Genomic DNA, 14,430 nt, shown 5'->3' on the forward strand with positions numbered 1-14,430 from the left:
CATGTCTACGGCGGGGAAACCACTGGATTTGGCGTGTCTCGAGCTGCCCGCTTTGCTGTTAGTCAGTAATCCGATGGCACCTCATCAATACGACGAAAATGCTGCCAGGCCCGAAGAGGCCAAGTCTCAGCTCTGAACCCAGAGCAAACAGCGTCACTTCCTTCTTACCTGGCTTTTAGCGGTTTAGTGTTTTCTTACGAACTAAGGTGGCATGAAAGAACCTTTGGAAATGCTTGCGTAGTATCACAGACTCACCTGACGGGCGGCACAGAGAAAGCCATACAGGGCTCAACGTGAAACACTGTAATGCGTAACAGAGTCTAACTTCTATTCTCTTCCTAAAAAAAACTGCAGTCCTGCCTTGTTTACAGTTGGCATATATTATTAAATTTGACTGACTAGAATTTTTGATGTGAGTATGGAGCTATTAGTTTTTAGGTTCTAACTCTTAAATTTTTATTTTGTATAAAAGAGCAGAGAAGTCTCAGAAAGTTCCGTGACTGATCTAGGCCACCTGCACCGGCAGTGGGGCTGGGGTCAGACCTGTCTCTGCTCTCCGGTTCAATGGTCTTGTCTAGACATAACTGAGAAACATTAAAGCCGAAAATAAGAAACGTTTCAAAACAACTTAAACTTGCCAAAAGGAATCTAGTTCTAGTTGCACTATAATTTTTACCTTCAATCCTTATTCATATCTCCTGGGAGGATGACAAGAGAAGATTTATTACAAGGCTGTACGTCTCCTTGGAAATACATCTTAAGCAATTTTAGCCTTGGGCGAACTCTCACAAATGAAGGCAACAAGCTAAATCTTATAATGACGCAACACACAACAGTTCTAAAATGAAAGCACTAGAACTGTGCTAAAAATAACACTTACTATGGAAATGGGCCTGTTTGTTTTGTGAGACGTATAAGAAGTATAAGCCATTTCCTATGATATTAAGGGATTTTTAACTAGGAAAAACTGGAAAAAGAAAACACCCACAATGTTATAATACTGATTTGAGTACTACTGTGTGATCCCTGAAAAATTACTTAACCTGTATGAGCTTCAGTTTCTACAAAGTGTGGATAACTATGTACCTACTTCATACACTGCTGGACAGATTAAATAAGAAAAAAACATATGAAATAATAAATGTTAATTTCTATTATTTACTGCTTGATAAGTATTTTGTGAGAAAGATAACTAGAACAATAAACATTTCAGTGTAGTGGCTAATGGACAAAATTATGCAAAAAATTTAGGTTCTCTTGAAAGTCAATTGACTATATCTCTGGTGATTAGTAATGCAGCTGGGGGTTACAAAATTACCAGAAAAAAAAGAATAAACTTGAAGACAAGAAGCATTATGAAGATTAAAAGGCTAACACCCGAGGAAGAAAGGAATAGCTCAACTCTATACTTTTATGCACCTAACAAAATATTCTCAAAACAGAGCAAAAAGCAATTAAATCACTTATAGGGCACTGAAATTACTCTGTATGACACCATAATGATGGATACATGTCGTTCTACATTTGCCCAAACCCACAGAACGTACGGTCCCACAGGTGAACCCCATGTGAACTGTGGACGTGTCAGTGGAGATGCACCAGCTGTTCCAGATGCAGCCTCCGGTGAGGACGCTGATGGCAGGGGAGGCTGTGCGTGAGTCGGGGCAGGGGCTTTACAGGAAATCTCTACACTTTCCCCTCGATTTTGCTGCCAACCTAAAACTGCTTTAAATAAATAAAGTCTTAATAATTTTTAAAAAGAGACAAACCAAGGGGAAAAAATGATACATCCAGCATCCTAGTGGAAGCCTTCCATCTCTCAATTTAAAATGAGTCACATATCAAAGATTTCAACAACACAATTAAAAGGCTAACTTAAGGGTTTGAAACCCCAAGCCCAACAATTAGAAAATATACAATGTACGCAAGCACAAACAGAACATTTCCAAAAACTGATGACACACCAGGCCATAAAATAAATATCAACAAAATGCAAAATCAATACCAGTCGGACTAATTAATTAGATATCAACAACAAAAAGATACACAACTCCTCTACAAAGGTTTAGAAATTGTAAACTACACTTCAAAACAACTCATTATCAAAGAGAAAATTACAATGGAAATGAGCAACCTTAGAAACATTTTGTATTAAAATCATGGCATGCAGCTAAAGCACTGCATCACACAGTTTAAAATTTATAGCATTAAAATGTAAATGCACATGTTAGATAAAACTGAAACTCAACTAGCTAAGTGTCCACCTTAAGAAACTGGGGGAAAAAATGAAGAAGGGAGAGAATAATCATAAAGACAGAAACTAATGAACGAAAACAAACAAAACGGAGGATAAACAAAGTCTGCGTTAGTTCTTTGTAAATACTACTGATACTTATCTTCTGCCAAGATTAATAGAGGAAAAAAAAATGAGAGAAGAATATTAGGGATGAAAAGGACATAAGCATGGATGTGGCAGGACTTGAAGCATGAAAGAATGCTATAAATAACTTCATGCCAATAAACTTGAAAACTTGGGTTAAATGGCTAAATTTCTCGAAAATTACAAGTTAGCAAAGCTTACTTAAGAAGAAAAGGCCAAAGACTCCTGTGACTATTAAGGAAATCAGTCATTTAAAAAATCTTCCCACAGAGAAAATGATAGACCCTGAATGGTTTCATGGCTGAATTCTGACGAAGTTTCAAGAAACCGATTATTACAATTTCATAAAAGTGCTTGTAAGGAAAAGAAGGAGCTCTCAGCAACTCATTTTATGAAATGGGATATACTTAATACCAACACCAGCAAGAGTGAGAGGACCAAGAAAATCACGAGCGCATCTCTCTCATAAACACAGATACAAGAAGTCCTCCACACAAAAAATATTAGCAAACTGAAGCCAGCACTGTATTAAAAAAATAACATTAAGTTAGGACCAAAGTCATTCAACCCTGGCACGCAAAGGTTGCTTAACATTAATATCAACATTCACGACATTACCAGATAAACAGAAAAGAACCACCCAATTACCTCAAAAGACGCAGGAAAAGTCTGATAAAATGCAATAACTGTTAACGATTAAAAAGAAAAAAAAAAAAACCTTAGTTAACTGGGAATAGGAAGGAATTGCCTTTTCCTGTTATCTCCACTAAACCTACGACAACACACAGCTTGCTTTATGGTAAAACATTAGAAACATTTCCTTTAAAAATCAGGATAAAGGCAAATGATGCTCATATTACAACTTCTATTCCACGTCACTCCTGTACTGGAGGGTCCCGTAACTCGAGGGGGACAAAATAAAGACATAAAAGACCTATGAATGGGAAAGGAAAAATACAGCTTATTATTTGCAGCAAGAGTAACTGTTTGGTTAAAAAACTTTAAAAATTCCACAGACAAGTTACTAGAATGAATAAGAAAGTTTAGCAAAGTTGCTAAAAATAAGATATATCCTATAAAGGATAAATTGCACATTTAAACACCAGCAACAAGTAGAAACATAATTTTTTAAAATATACATTTATAAAGCTATCAAAAAGGTGGGGCATCCAGGACTAAATCTGATAAAAGTTAAGCAAGACTCTTTGGAAGGAGGTTTGAAAACACTTTAAAAGGCTTCTTAAAAGACCTAAGGAAGGGAGAGGTGTGCCACAATCGTGGCCTGGAAGACTCAATATTCAAATATCAGTTCTCCCTAAACTGACCTACAGATTTAATGGAACCCCAACCGAACTCTTACCATAGTTTTTTTTCAAGAAAATGGGTAAGCTGACTCTAAAACGTGTAGGAAAAAAGACAAAGGCCCAAGAGTTGACAAGAAATTTCTGAAAAACAAATAAAAAAGATGTCAAGACTTAGTACAAAGCTGTAGTGATGCAGACAGCACGGCACTGGTATCAGGTCAGACAGAACAACGGGATGAGAGGGACCCCAGAGCAGATGAGTGCACACAGGTGGGCACTGGGCACCCATCCCCCAGGTCACTGGACGAAGAGTGCGTGGCGCTCAGACAACTGGTCATCCACCAGGAAGAAGGGAAACTGCATTTTCCCTTCACACCACACACAAAGAGGAGTGCCAACCTGATTAAAGACCTAAAGATAAGGGAAAGACACTAAAACTTTCAGGAAAAAACAGAAGAATCTCTTTATGACTTCTAGGGAAACAAAGGTTTTTAAAGATAGGATATTTAAAGCATTAACTAGGACGAAAAGACTGCTGGATTCAACAAAATTAAGATGAAGTTCAATCCATCAAAAGATACCATAAAGTGAAAAGACAAGCTGTAAACTGAGAGCAGACATACAGCTGACAAAGGATTATTATTCCAACATGTCAAGAAACCTGAGAAATCAATAGAGAAAGGCGAACGTCACACAGGAAAATGAGAAGAGAAACAGGCGTGCGAGAGAAAACAAAGATGAACAAGGAAAAGATAAAAAGAAGTTCAACCCAGACGTACTTGGGGAGTCCTGCTGGCAGTGAAGGTCCTCACGGCATTCCATTTCACAACCACAAAACTGGCAAAGTTAAAACTTCTGACAGCATGAGGATGAGGTGCGAGGGGAACCACGGCCGAAAAGGGTCATAAGTATGAACGTTCTGGACGGCAGCCTGGAGAGGGAAGTGGGTCGGAGGAAGACAAACTCCGCGTGATCTCATTTATGTGTGGAATCTTAAGAAAAAAAAAAAAAACTGAACAGACTGGTGGTTGCCAGAGATGGTGGGTAAAATGTACCAACGTCCAGTTATAAGGTGGAAAAGTCTGGGGATGTCACGTACAGCATGGTGACCACAGTTAATACTACTATATTGTGTGCCTGCAAGCTGCTAAAAGAGTAGATCTTAAAAGTTCTCTTCACAAGAAAAAAATCGTAACTATTTGAGGTGATGGATGTTAACTAAAATTATTGTGATCATTTCACAATATGTACACATACCAAATTAAGTTACATACCTGAAACTAATACAATATGTCAAACATATCTCAATTAAAAAAAAAACAACGTGGCATTACCTCATAAACTTGAAGACGCACACACCTTACAAACCCAGCAATTCCAATCATGCACGTGAATATGAGGAGAAAAGGAAAAAAAATGTTCACAGCAGATACAGATGAACTAGTAAAAACCTGGAAGAACCCACTTCAATGACAGAAGAATGAGTACATAAATTACAGAATATTATGCTGAATTGAAAGTAAATATACTGCATCTACGTGCAACACTGATGAATCTTAGGCACACCAGGATTATAAAAAGAAGCACAGAAGGTTAGAAACCGTATAATACCATATTTTTTTAAAACTCAAATACAAAACTAAACACTACGTTGCTGAGGAATAAATAACTTATGTGTAAAAACTATTTTTAATCAAGAAACTAATAGGAATTCAAGACTGCCCTTACCTCCAGAGAGGAGCATTTGGTAACACTTTACTTTTTAAGTTGGGTGCTGGTTTCCTAGACGTGCATTCTACAATATGATTTTGCAACATTAAGCATTAAATAAAAACATACTACTTTCAGAGGCATCTCCTTTCCAATCATTTTTGAGAAGAATCTACTGAGCTGAAATCAGCTTTATTTGATTCCCATCCACCGTTCCCAGTAATACTGTTTTCTGGAATGACACGGCAGATATATTCTTCCTCTTCATGGTATCCTTCAAATATTAGGACAGACTGCAGCTTCTTTTTCTGGTCTAAAACCATATTCTTACAACATTCCTAAGAGGAAGGGGTTCCCAACTTTACATGATGTGGAAGCCTCTTCTCAGGGTGCTTTCTGGATCACCGATGTCACTGTCATCCCACAAGGAACAAGAGTCCCCGTAGCCTGCAACACCCCGGGCTTGGCAGCCCTGCTGCATGCAGTGCGCTGAGGGCAGAGGCGTGCTGGCGAGGAGGGGGGACAAGGCAGGAAGAGAGGGGGCTGGAAACTGAGGGCCGAGAACAAAGGGGACGGATGAGGCAGACCCTGCGAGGGGAGACAGGGCGTACGTTTCTTCCTGGGATCCAGGAAGAAATACACCTGCGGTCTTCATCCCTGGTTCCTGGCACAGGGCTTCTAAACCCCTGGAACTTCCCGGGGGAGGAGTGAGAGAAGCGTCTTTGTCACTCGTCACGCCCCTTTCAACCGCACAGGAGTTTATGCCGCGTGATGACCAGACTGCAGCCGTGACGCAAGCCGCCCCTTCCTGAGCAGTGCTGAATCTCGGGCTAGCACGATCCTAAGGACTGGCCTCAAGAGAACAGGACCAACGCTATTTCTCATAACGGTCTGTAGCCCCCCGTGCAGGAGTCTCGCGGGCAGGCTGGGAACAAGACAGCACCTGAGGAGAGACCACGAGGAGTGCACACGGCTGCGCGCAGCAGGGGCAGCGACAACCCTGGCCTCGACGATCCATGAGATCGCTTCCCTTTTCCCTTGAAAACCCTTCCTGGTTGAGCGGAATCTTCAGAACTGGTTCCGGGACACGAGTCCACCTTCTCCCCAGGGCGCCAGCCGCTTTATAAAGCAAACTTCCTGCTCCTGCCGGCACCTGTCTCTTAAGTATCCGCTTTCTGAGCAGCGAGCAGCCGAACCGGAGTCTGGTAGCAACGGCAGCTGAAAGGTGGAAGCAACCCACGTGTCCACCGACGGACGCAAGGCTGAACAGAATGTGGTCCGTCCATACAAAGACAATCACTCAGCCTTAGAAAGAAATCCTGACACAGGCTACACCTGGATGAACCTTAAAAACATTATGCTAAATGAAACAAACCAGCCACAAAAGGATAAATACCGTATAATTTCACTTATATGAGGTCCCTAGAACAGTGCAATTCAGGGAAACAGAGCAGAGTGCTGGCTAACGGGCTGGGGGAGGGGAAATGAGGTGCTCGTGTCTAAGGGGGACAGGGCGCCAGGTGCGCAGGATGAACGGCATTCTGGGGATGGCGGTGGTGAGGGAAGCAGAGCAACGACAATGCACTTGACACCCCTGAACGGTCACTGAAACACGGTTAGGCTGGCACGCTGTACGTAATATGTATTTTACCACGACTAGAAAAGGAGCTGCGTATGAAAATGTTCAAGGGAGGACAAAGCCTGTGCTTCCAGAAGTGTGGGACCGCTGGAAGCAACTGGAAGGGTTAGGCTGAAGGCCAGAACCAACGAGCACGGAGAAGACAGACAACACCCCCGTTCCCCAGATCCCACAGGTCCTGCGACGCAGCCTAAGGTCGACCGAGGTTTGGGAGGAACTCCCCGAGACCGCTGATTCACATCAAGTTCATCACGTCTAAAAACCTGGATGTTTCCACGGGAGCTGCTACCAAGTCTGTATTTCTGCTACACTTGTGCTGCTGATTTTAAGAGTGATTTACAACTAATTCTGCTTCAGCTTTGACGCTGTGCTCGTCAGGACGGTGTGAGCCTGGAAGCAGCACCTCTGGTATTAGCTTCCTGACAGCCGTATGGTACCTGCAGATCTGAGAGGCAACTTCCAATTCTATGACCACAAGGCATCCACTGGCTCTGGGATGCTCAGGTTCAGGTAAAATACTTCCAGGTGTTAATAAGTCACCAATACATTCTCCCGAGGCGGACAGCTCTCTGGAATAGCCCACGTGACGGGGAAAAATTCCTTCCCTGAAGTGCAGCAGGACGAAATGAAGCAGAAAGACGCACCCTGCTGTTCCTCTTTAACGTTATTTCTTTACAGAGAGTTAGATTTGAGGGAATTAGCTCCTGCCCTTAGGCTAGAACTGCCCTTAAAGTGAAAGCATCCAGCCAGTTGGTGTTTAATCACCGACAAGAAGAGGCGAGTCAGTGCTCTGCGAGGCTCGAGGTGCCCCGTGCCTCTGGCGCCCTCTCCAGACTCCACGGGTCCCAGCACTGGCTCCTGCTTTGGAGGCTGTGTCTGCAACCCCTTCGGCCCACTGCACGTGCCTCCGAGTCCGAAATGGAACTAATCCACAGCAGCCTGCTGCTCGCTGCCGATCTCATCTCGTCTGCAGTGCGGTTTTGGATTTAATATTCTTTTCTTGAAATGATCTTGTTCAAAAATGGTTCTTCTGACTGAAGAATTCAGTAGTAAAACAGGAATTGTCTTTTTTTGAGGACATTACACCACCCTCCAAGCAGTGGTTCTAGCCCTTCCTGGCTTTTCTCATTGCTCTGGAAACAGACAACAATATTTTTAAACTGACCTCAGTATCGTGGTGCATTTCAGCCCAGCACTTAGGTCCGACGCCGACAGGGTCTCGCCACCGTTCGCAGGCGCCCCGCTCCACGTGTCCTCGGGAACCGGAGCCCCCAGGCAGCTCCTCTCATGGGCCGCTTTTAACCTCCCCACCACTCGGTCCCACACGCCCGCGTGTCCACTTGACTCTGGGTTTCACGCCGGCGCCACGAGCGGCCGCGTGGGCAGCAACGCTGTGCAGCGGACATCCAAGGCGAGAGCCATCCTCCTTCCTCAGATGTGGCCCTCCTCCCGGACTCCATGCTCTCGGACCCTCCCCGCCATCTGACCAGCCGCAGGCCCTTCCCGCCAAGCCTCCGACGGCTGCTCCCCTCCCGGCCCCGCTGCCAGCACCTTGGCTCTGGCCCTCGTCACCGCTGACCGCAGCAAAGGACGGACGAGCCCTCGGGTCCAAAGGTGGACTCCAGGGAGGCTGCCGGCTGGAGGTTAATGAGAAGGGGGGCTGGGGCAGAGTCACAGGAGGGACTCGGCCCCGAGGGGAAGCCCGGGACAGAGGAGAATCCCCCTCGTCACCAGGCGGGCGAGCGGAGGGGCCGGGACTCCCGCGGTGTGGGCAAGGCGGGTGCAGAGACAGATGGGGTGCAGGTTCTGAACACGAGGACATTCCCGCGTTCGTCCCTGTCCGTCCCTCTACCCCCCCCCATTGACCCTGCCACACGCGCTGTCCTGCCTGTCTCAGGACCTCTGAGCCCTGCGAACTGTCCCTCGGCTGGAGTCGCCTTGCCCTCAGCCCTGCTCTGCACCCCGAGACACCAGGCCACGAGTGCAGGGATGCTGTCACACTTACTCCCGGCTGCTTCTCAGGTGCTGAGAACGAAGCCCATTTCCCAACGGAAGGACTCACCTATGGCCTCAGTGTGTCCTCAGTAAACGTTCTGCAACGAGACGGATGAGGGCTGCTGCGAGCGCACTGGCAAGTTGTCACCCGACATACTTTTTCACGACCTGGTTCCTCCAGGAGCTCCTGGTGAAGCCCGTCCCGAGGCCCCAGAGGACCGGCTCCCCGCAAGCCTGCGCCCTGTGCCCAAGCACGTCCGTGCCCCCGAGGACGGCAGGGGGCGTACGGGAGCAACAGCGCGTCAGGCCATCCTCCCCCTTCCCAGACCCCGAAGCATGGAGCCGGGAGGACTAGGCCACTGCCTGATGGGCTACGTGCTTCCACGGCGTTGGCTAAGGTGACAATCCCCAGAGCAGCTCCGCACGTTGATGGGCACGTAGCTGACTGGATCACAGATATTTCAATTCTGTCCTCTTAACCACAGAAACAGATTATGATGGAGACTAACTCAGATTAGTTCTCCAGGAACTCATCCATTATCCTACAGCTGACAGCAGTGGTTAAAGTCAAGTCCAAACAGTAGAAATCGCCGACTCACATTACGCATCGCGAGATACAACCAGAAAGAGAGTCACAAATACAGGTGGGCTTGGGCCCTGCTTTCCCTGGTTCCATTCGGTCCTTCCGTTAATTCCTTTTAGTGCTTTTTGTGTGTTAGGCACAGTTCTAAATGTTGAAGATTCAAAGATGAATAGAATTGTACACAGGCACTCAGGGAGGTACAGTTTAAGGCGGAAAAACACTACCTAATGTAACAGTATATCACCAAAATTCTGAGCAAAGAATACATTTTCCACGGGACACGCAGACAGTAAACACACAATGTTGACAATTAGATTAGCGCTGACTTACCGTGAAGTATCACTCACTTAATCCTACTTCACAGAACTTAAAAACCTTTAACGTCACAAGGCACTATTTAAACCGAAACCTCAAAATTAAGGAATTTTCAGACTTGGCATCACGTAGATGCTACCTAAACACGTCGGGGAAATGTGGCATCACAGTTTACCAAACAACACAGACATTTAGACTGAGAGAATATTCAGAAGCATAAAGGGTAGAGGAAAGAGCAAAGGCTTTTTTGAGGTGAGTCAGGCTTTGAGGCTTGTTTCCCCCTCTGGAAACAGGACACAGCGCCCTCCTCAGGGGGCAGCTCTGAGGACTAGACGGGACGTTACTGGGCATATAATAAAGGGCAGCTACTTGTTGCCCACACATGACTGTAGCTACAGCTGAAGAAAGGGAATCAGGAAACGGCAGAAGGATTCTGGTTCGGAGAAGGTTCTGAAAAAGCAGTAAGAGTTCCCGCTACCCCGCAGGTCACAAAAGCCACCCCCGTGCCCCAGAGGACGGTACAGGAAGTCAACGCTCCCTACCTGCCCCGTCTGATAATGTCGGGCAAACTGGTGAACCACTCGGTAATCATTTGCAAAGTACTCCATCAGAATAGAAGGGACCTCGGCAAAGTCAGTGGGGCACCTGGTCCCTAAAATGGGGAGAAAGAAAGAAGCTGGCCTGAATCACATCAACACGTTCACCCTACTACAAACACTCTTTTAAAATTTTTTGTTTGTACTTCTGATGAACTATGATCATCTTTAATTCATTAAGTCAATACTTCCATAAAATTATTGCACGTATTTACAGAAAAGTTTGTAGTAACCTCTTATTCTCCCACGTATCAGAAGTAAAACAAAATATTTGCACAGCTGGATAGAACACCTTGTAAAGCAACGGCTCACACCCTCTACAAACAAAACTGTCTCCAGCTATGCTGGGCTATACCTAAAACACAAATTACAACATTCTTACTTAATTAACACAGCAATTGAATTTAATTCATGAATTCCATCACCAAGTGCCCGTATCCTTCATTTGTTTTAAAAGTACTTTATCTATTGATTGCTTCTGGTAACAAGGTCAATCCTCAATACAGAAAAGCAACATTTCAAACTCAAAATTATTTAAAGAACAAATCCTGTAAGCAAGTCTTGGTGACACTTTATGATTCTGTCCGGCCCATCTACCCCGGTCTTTTCAAATACCTCCCTCCTCCCCCAAAATACTGTGTGTAAAGTTAGTTACTAAATACTGAAGACCAACACTTGCCCAGGTGGTCGAAGGCTGACTGGCCCTGTCTGATCGCAAGCTTAAGACTCAGAGAGGATAAGCAGGAGGGAAGCCTGGGGCGTCACCCGACACGGCAACCCGTCAGCAGGGGGACCACAGCTTTACGCAGGGGAGAGCAGAGGAGAAACACAAAGCACCTGGCCATACCTTTACAACATGCCTCAAGGTTTTCTAACTGGTTTTGGATAGAAAGAGGCAACGGTTCATTCACTTATTCACTTGCTAAGTCTGTGCTCCTGGCTAAGGAGATACGCTTATTCATACACACGGCCACAGACTGAAATTCCACATGATATAGGACAAAACGTAAAATGGTACAAACTGAAAAGACAGGCAACTGAGATATTCCTTGGTGAGAACTGTTGTCAAGGATGGAAAAAAATGTAACGAAGATCGGGTAGCATCACAGTTGGAAGGACAAGATGATGCCATCTGCGATAAATGACCACAGATTTTCTAAATGAAAAGCTTTTTCCAATTTAAAATGAAATGTACACGTTTAAAGTCCCCTCTTCTTGGCTCACCAGTGACATGCTGATAACGAGTCCGTCCCAGCATTGAATGCATGGCATGCCCCATTTCATGGAAAAGATTTTCCATCATCCCAGGAGTTAATAATGTTGGCAAAGTCTTTGAGGAATGGGGAAGGTTCAGCATCAGAACGACAACTGGGAGCTGATAGCCCCCGTCTTCCTTTAATCGGCCCCCACGGATGGTGAAATGGCAGTCCTTTAAGAAAACACGACAAGTGAAGGGTAATATAAAGTTGTATCAAAATGTGTGAGTACAAATCTTACCTTAATTCCATTCTTCTATTTATTTAGTTGCAAACACTTTTATCCCAATACTTTTTATTTTGCTAACATATTAATTTTTTAAAACACCAATAATACATTGAGCTTGCGTTGATGAACTCATTCCTCCACTCCAAAAGTATGTGTTGAGTGATGCTATACCAGATACCGGAGACAGAGTCACCACTGAGCTTAGCCCTGCGCCCTCAAGGTGCTCACGGCAGGTAGGAAGGGACAGCCGTGGACCGCGGGGGGCACTGATGTTCATGGAGCCCCTTCTGTGTCAGGCGATGAACCAGGAGACACTTTCCATACCACCGTCTCCATCACTTGGAGGTGACGAGCTCTCAACTGCCACAAAGCAAGGAACCTGAGTATCTTTCCCGGTTCGCATACACTTCATCACTTACCCTTCACAGTGAGTCTATGAGGCAAGTATTTCATTTTTCAGATGAGAAAACAAACTGAGCCTTGGAAATGCTAAGTCACGTGTCCAAGGGCAGAGCTAGGGCTGCGGCATCGCAAACCTGAACCCCCCGGGCTGGCACCTAGGAGCTGGGGCTCAGATCACTAACCCGGATTCTCCAGCCTTTCAAGCAGAGAGGAGAAACAGAGGACGCAGAGGTCAACGACCCAGACTCTGGTCCCCCCGTCCAGATCCACCAGCCAATCGCCTTGGAAACTGGGTCACCTCCACCCTGTCGAACGCCAGAGCAGCTGACCAGATCCGTAAGCTCACGTCTGCTAAAACTGCTCTGGAAACTGTGAAACCACTATTTAAATATAAGGTACCATTATTTCTGTTGGAACTTAATAACCTGAATTCTTGACAATTCCAATCACACTGCCCAAAATTGCTTGAAGCTGATCGACCAGGAAACCTGGTTTGCGGCTCGAGGAACTGAACCTCACTTTTCTGCATAAGGAGTGAACTGGTGGTTGATAGGGTCTCCACAGGGACACATCTTGTGCCATTTGAAACTAGGTCCATGTCAAGCATGGAAAGTGGCTGAGAGCTGGGGCTCTACTTAGGAAGTCTGGGTTCAAATCCTAGTGCTTCTAACCGTGTGACTCTGGGCAAGTAGTAACCTTACCTCTCTGACATCAGCTTCCTCACAATGTCAGTGTCCAGTTCAAAAGGCTGATGTGAACTTTCAAAGATGTGACATGAAAAAGGACCCAGAGCACTGGCGGGCCCACAGAAGGGCTGGCAAAATGTCAGCTATCATTATTACTACCGTTCCCATGACCCAGATAAAAGTGACAGATACAGATCTATGTAATTACCTTCATGAGTTTTATTAGCTTTAAATTCTACCCAAATTTCAAATTTATATATTTAGTCACCATCAGTAATGCCTTTTTTTTTTAAAGATTTTTTTGATGTGGACCATTTTTAAAGTCTTTACGGAATTTGTTAACAATACTGCTTCTGTTTTGTGTTTTGGTTTTTTGGCCACAAGGCATGTGGGATCTTAGCTCCCCGAACAGGGATCGAACCCGCACCCCCTGCATTGGAAGGCAAAGTTTTAACCACTGGACTGCCTGGGAAGTCCCCAGTGATGCCTTTTAAATATTAGGAACTACAAAAGTGAGGTATAAAGTTCACATCAAGGGCTTCCCTGGTGGCACAGTGGTTGAGAGTCTGCCTGCTGATGCAGGGGACGCGGGTTCGTGCCCCGGTCCGAGAAGATCCCACATGCCGCGGAGCGGCTGGGCCTGTGAGCCTGTACGGCCACAACAGTGAGAGGCCCACGTACCGCAAAAAAAAAAAGTTCACACCAATACAAACTAACTGCTGATTACTTTAGAGAGACCATTCTGTAAACCAAGCATCACCTGGTGCGGTTTGTCCGCTCGCTGGAAAAAATCACAGTAAATGTACCCCAACAGTCCTTCAGATTCATGAACCACGGCCTGGGGGAAAAAGAAAAGAATTTAGTGGGGAATGAGGCCTTCAGAAACTCTAAAAGAAGAAACACATTCCTAGCACGAGAACCTGTTCACAAAACACCCAGAGCCACAAATATAGACGTTTCATTACTTCCTACGTCCCATGTGACCTCGAGGTGGCTTCCACTTTGCCCTCAACCTCCTCTCCTGCATCTCCAGGACAACTATGATTTAGGAACTCTGTCGGAAGAGGACACCCTCCTCCACAAGCCCTGCATCCTGACTGGCAGTCCCCAGCGACGCGGCTCTACCACTGGGCCCACACCACCCGCAACCGGTGGGAAGCGGTGCTGGCTGGACCATTTTAGCGACAAAATTATAGCTCCTCCAATCTTAGGACGTAAGGATGAGCGAGCACGCCAACCATAACCCTGGGATACAGGAACAATACGCAGTGTCTGCCTTCAGCTGAAGAGCAGTAAGTAATACACCACTGACATCCTTCTCCCAATCAGGCTTCC

General features: G+C 45.4%; 1 protein-coding gene across 1 annotated transcript in view; it reads right to left on the reverse strand.

Moving 5' to 3' along the window:
• MIPEP (mitochondrial intermediate peptidase) overlaps positions 1 to 14,430 on the reverse strand; it is a 132,951-nt gene that overhangs the window by 74,270 nt on the left and 44,251 nt on the right. The window contains exons 12-14 of the mRNA XM_030882686.2: positions 13,856 to 13,933; positions 11,747 to 11,951; positions 10,469 to 10,578 (exon numbers count right to left, since the gene is read on the reverse strand). Coding sequence (XP_030738546.1) covers positions 10,469 to 10,578; positions 11,747 to 11,951; positions 13,856 to 13,933 — 393 coding nt within the window. The remainder of the gene's footprint in view (positions 1 to 10,468; positions 10,579 to 11,746; positions 11,952 to 13,855; positions 13,934 to 14,430) is intronic.

The sequence above is a fragment of the Globicephala melas genome, chromosome 18 (genome assembly GCF_963455315.2).
Source record: "Globicephala melas chromosome 18, mGloMel1.2, whole genome shotgun sequence".
In the NCBI taxonomy this organism is placed as follows: domain Eukaryota; kingdom Metazoa; phylum Chordata; class Mammalia; order Artiodactyla; family Delphinidae; genus Globicephala; species Globicephala melas.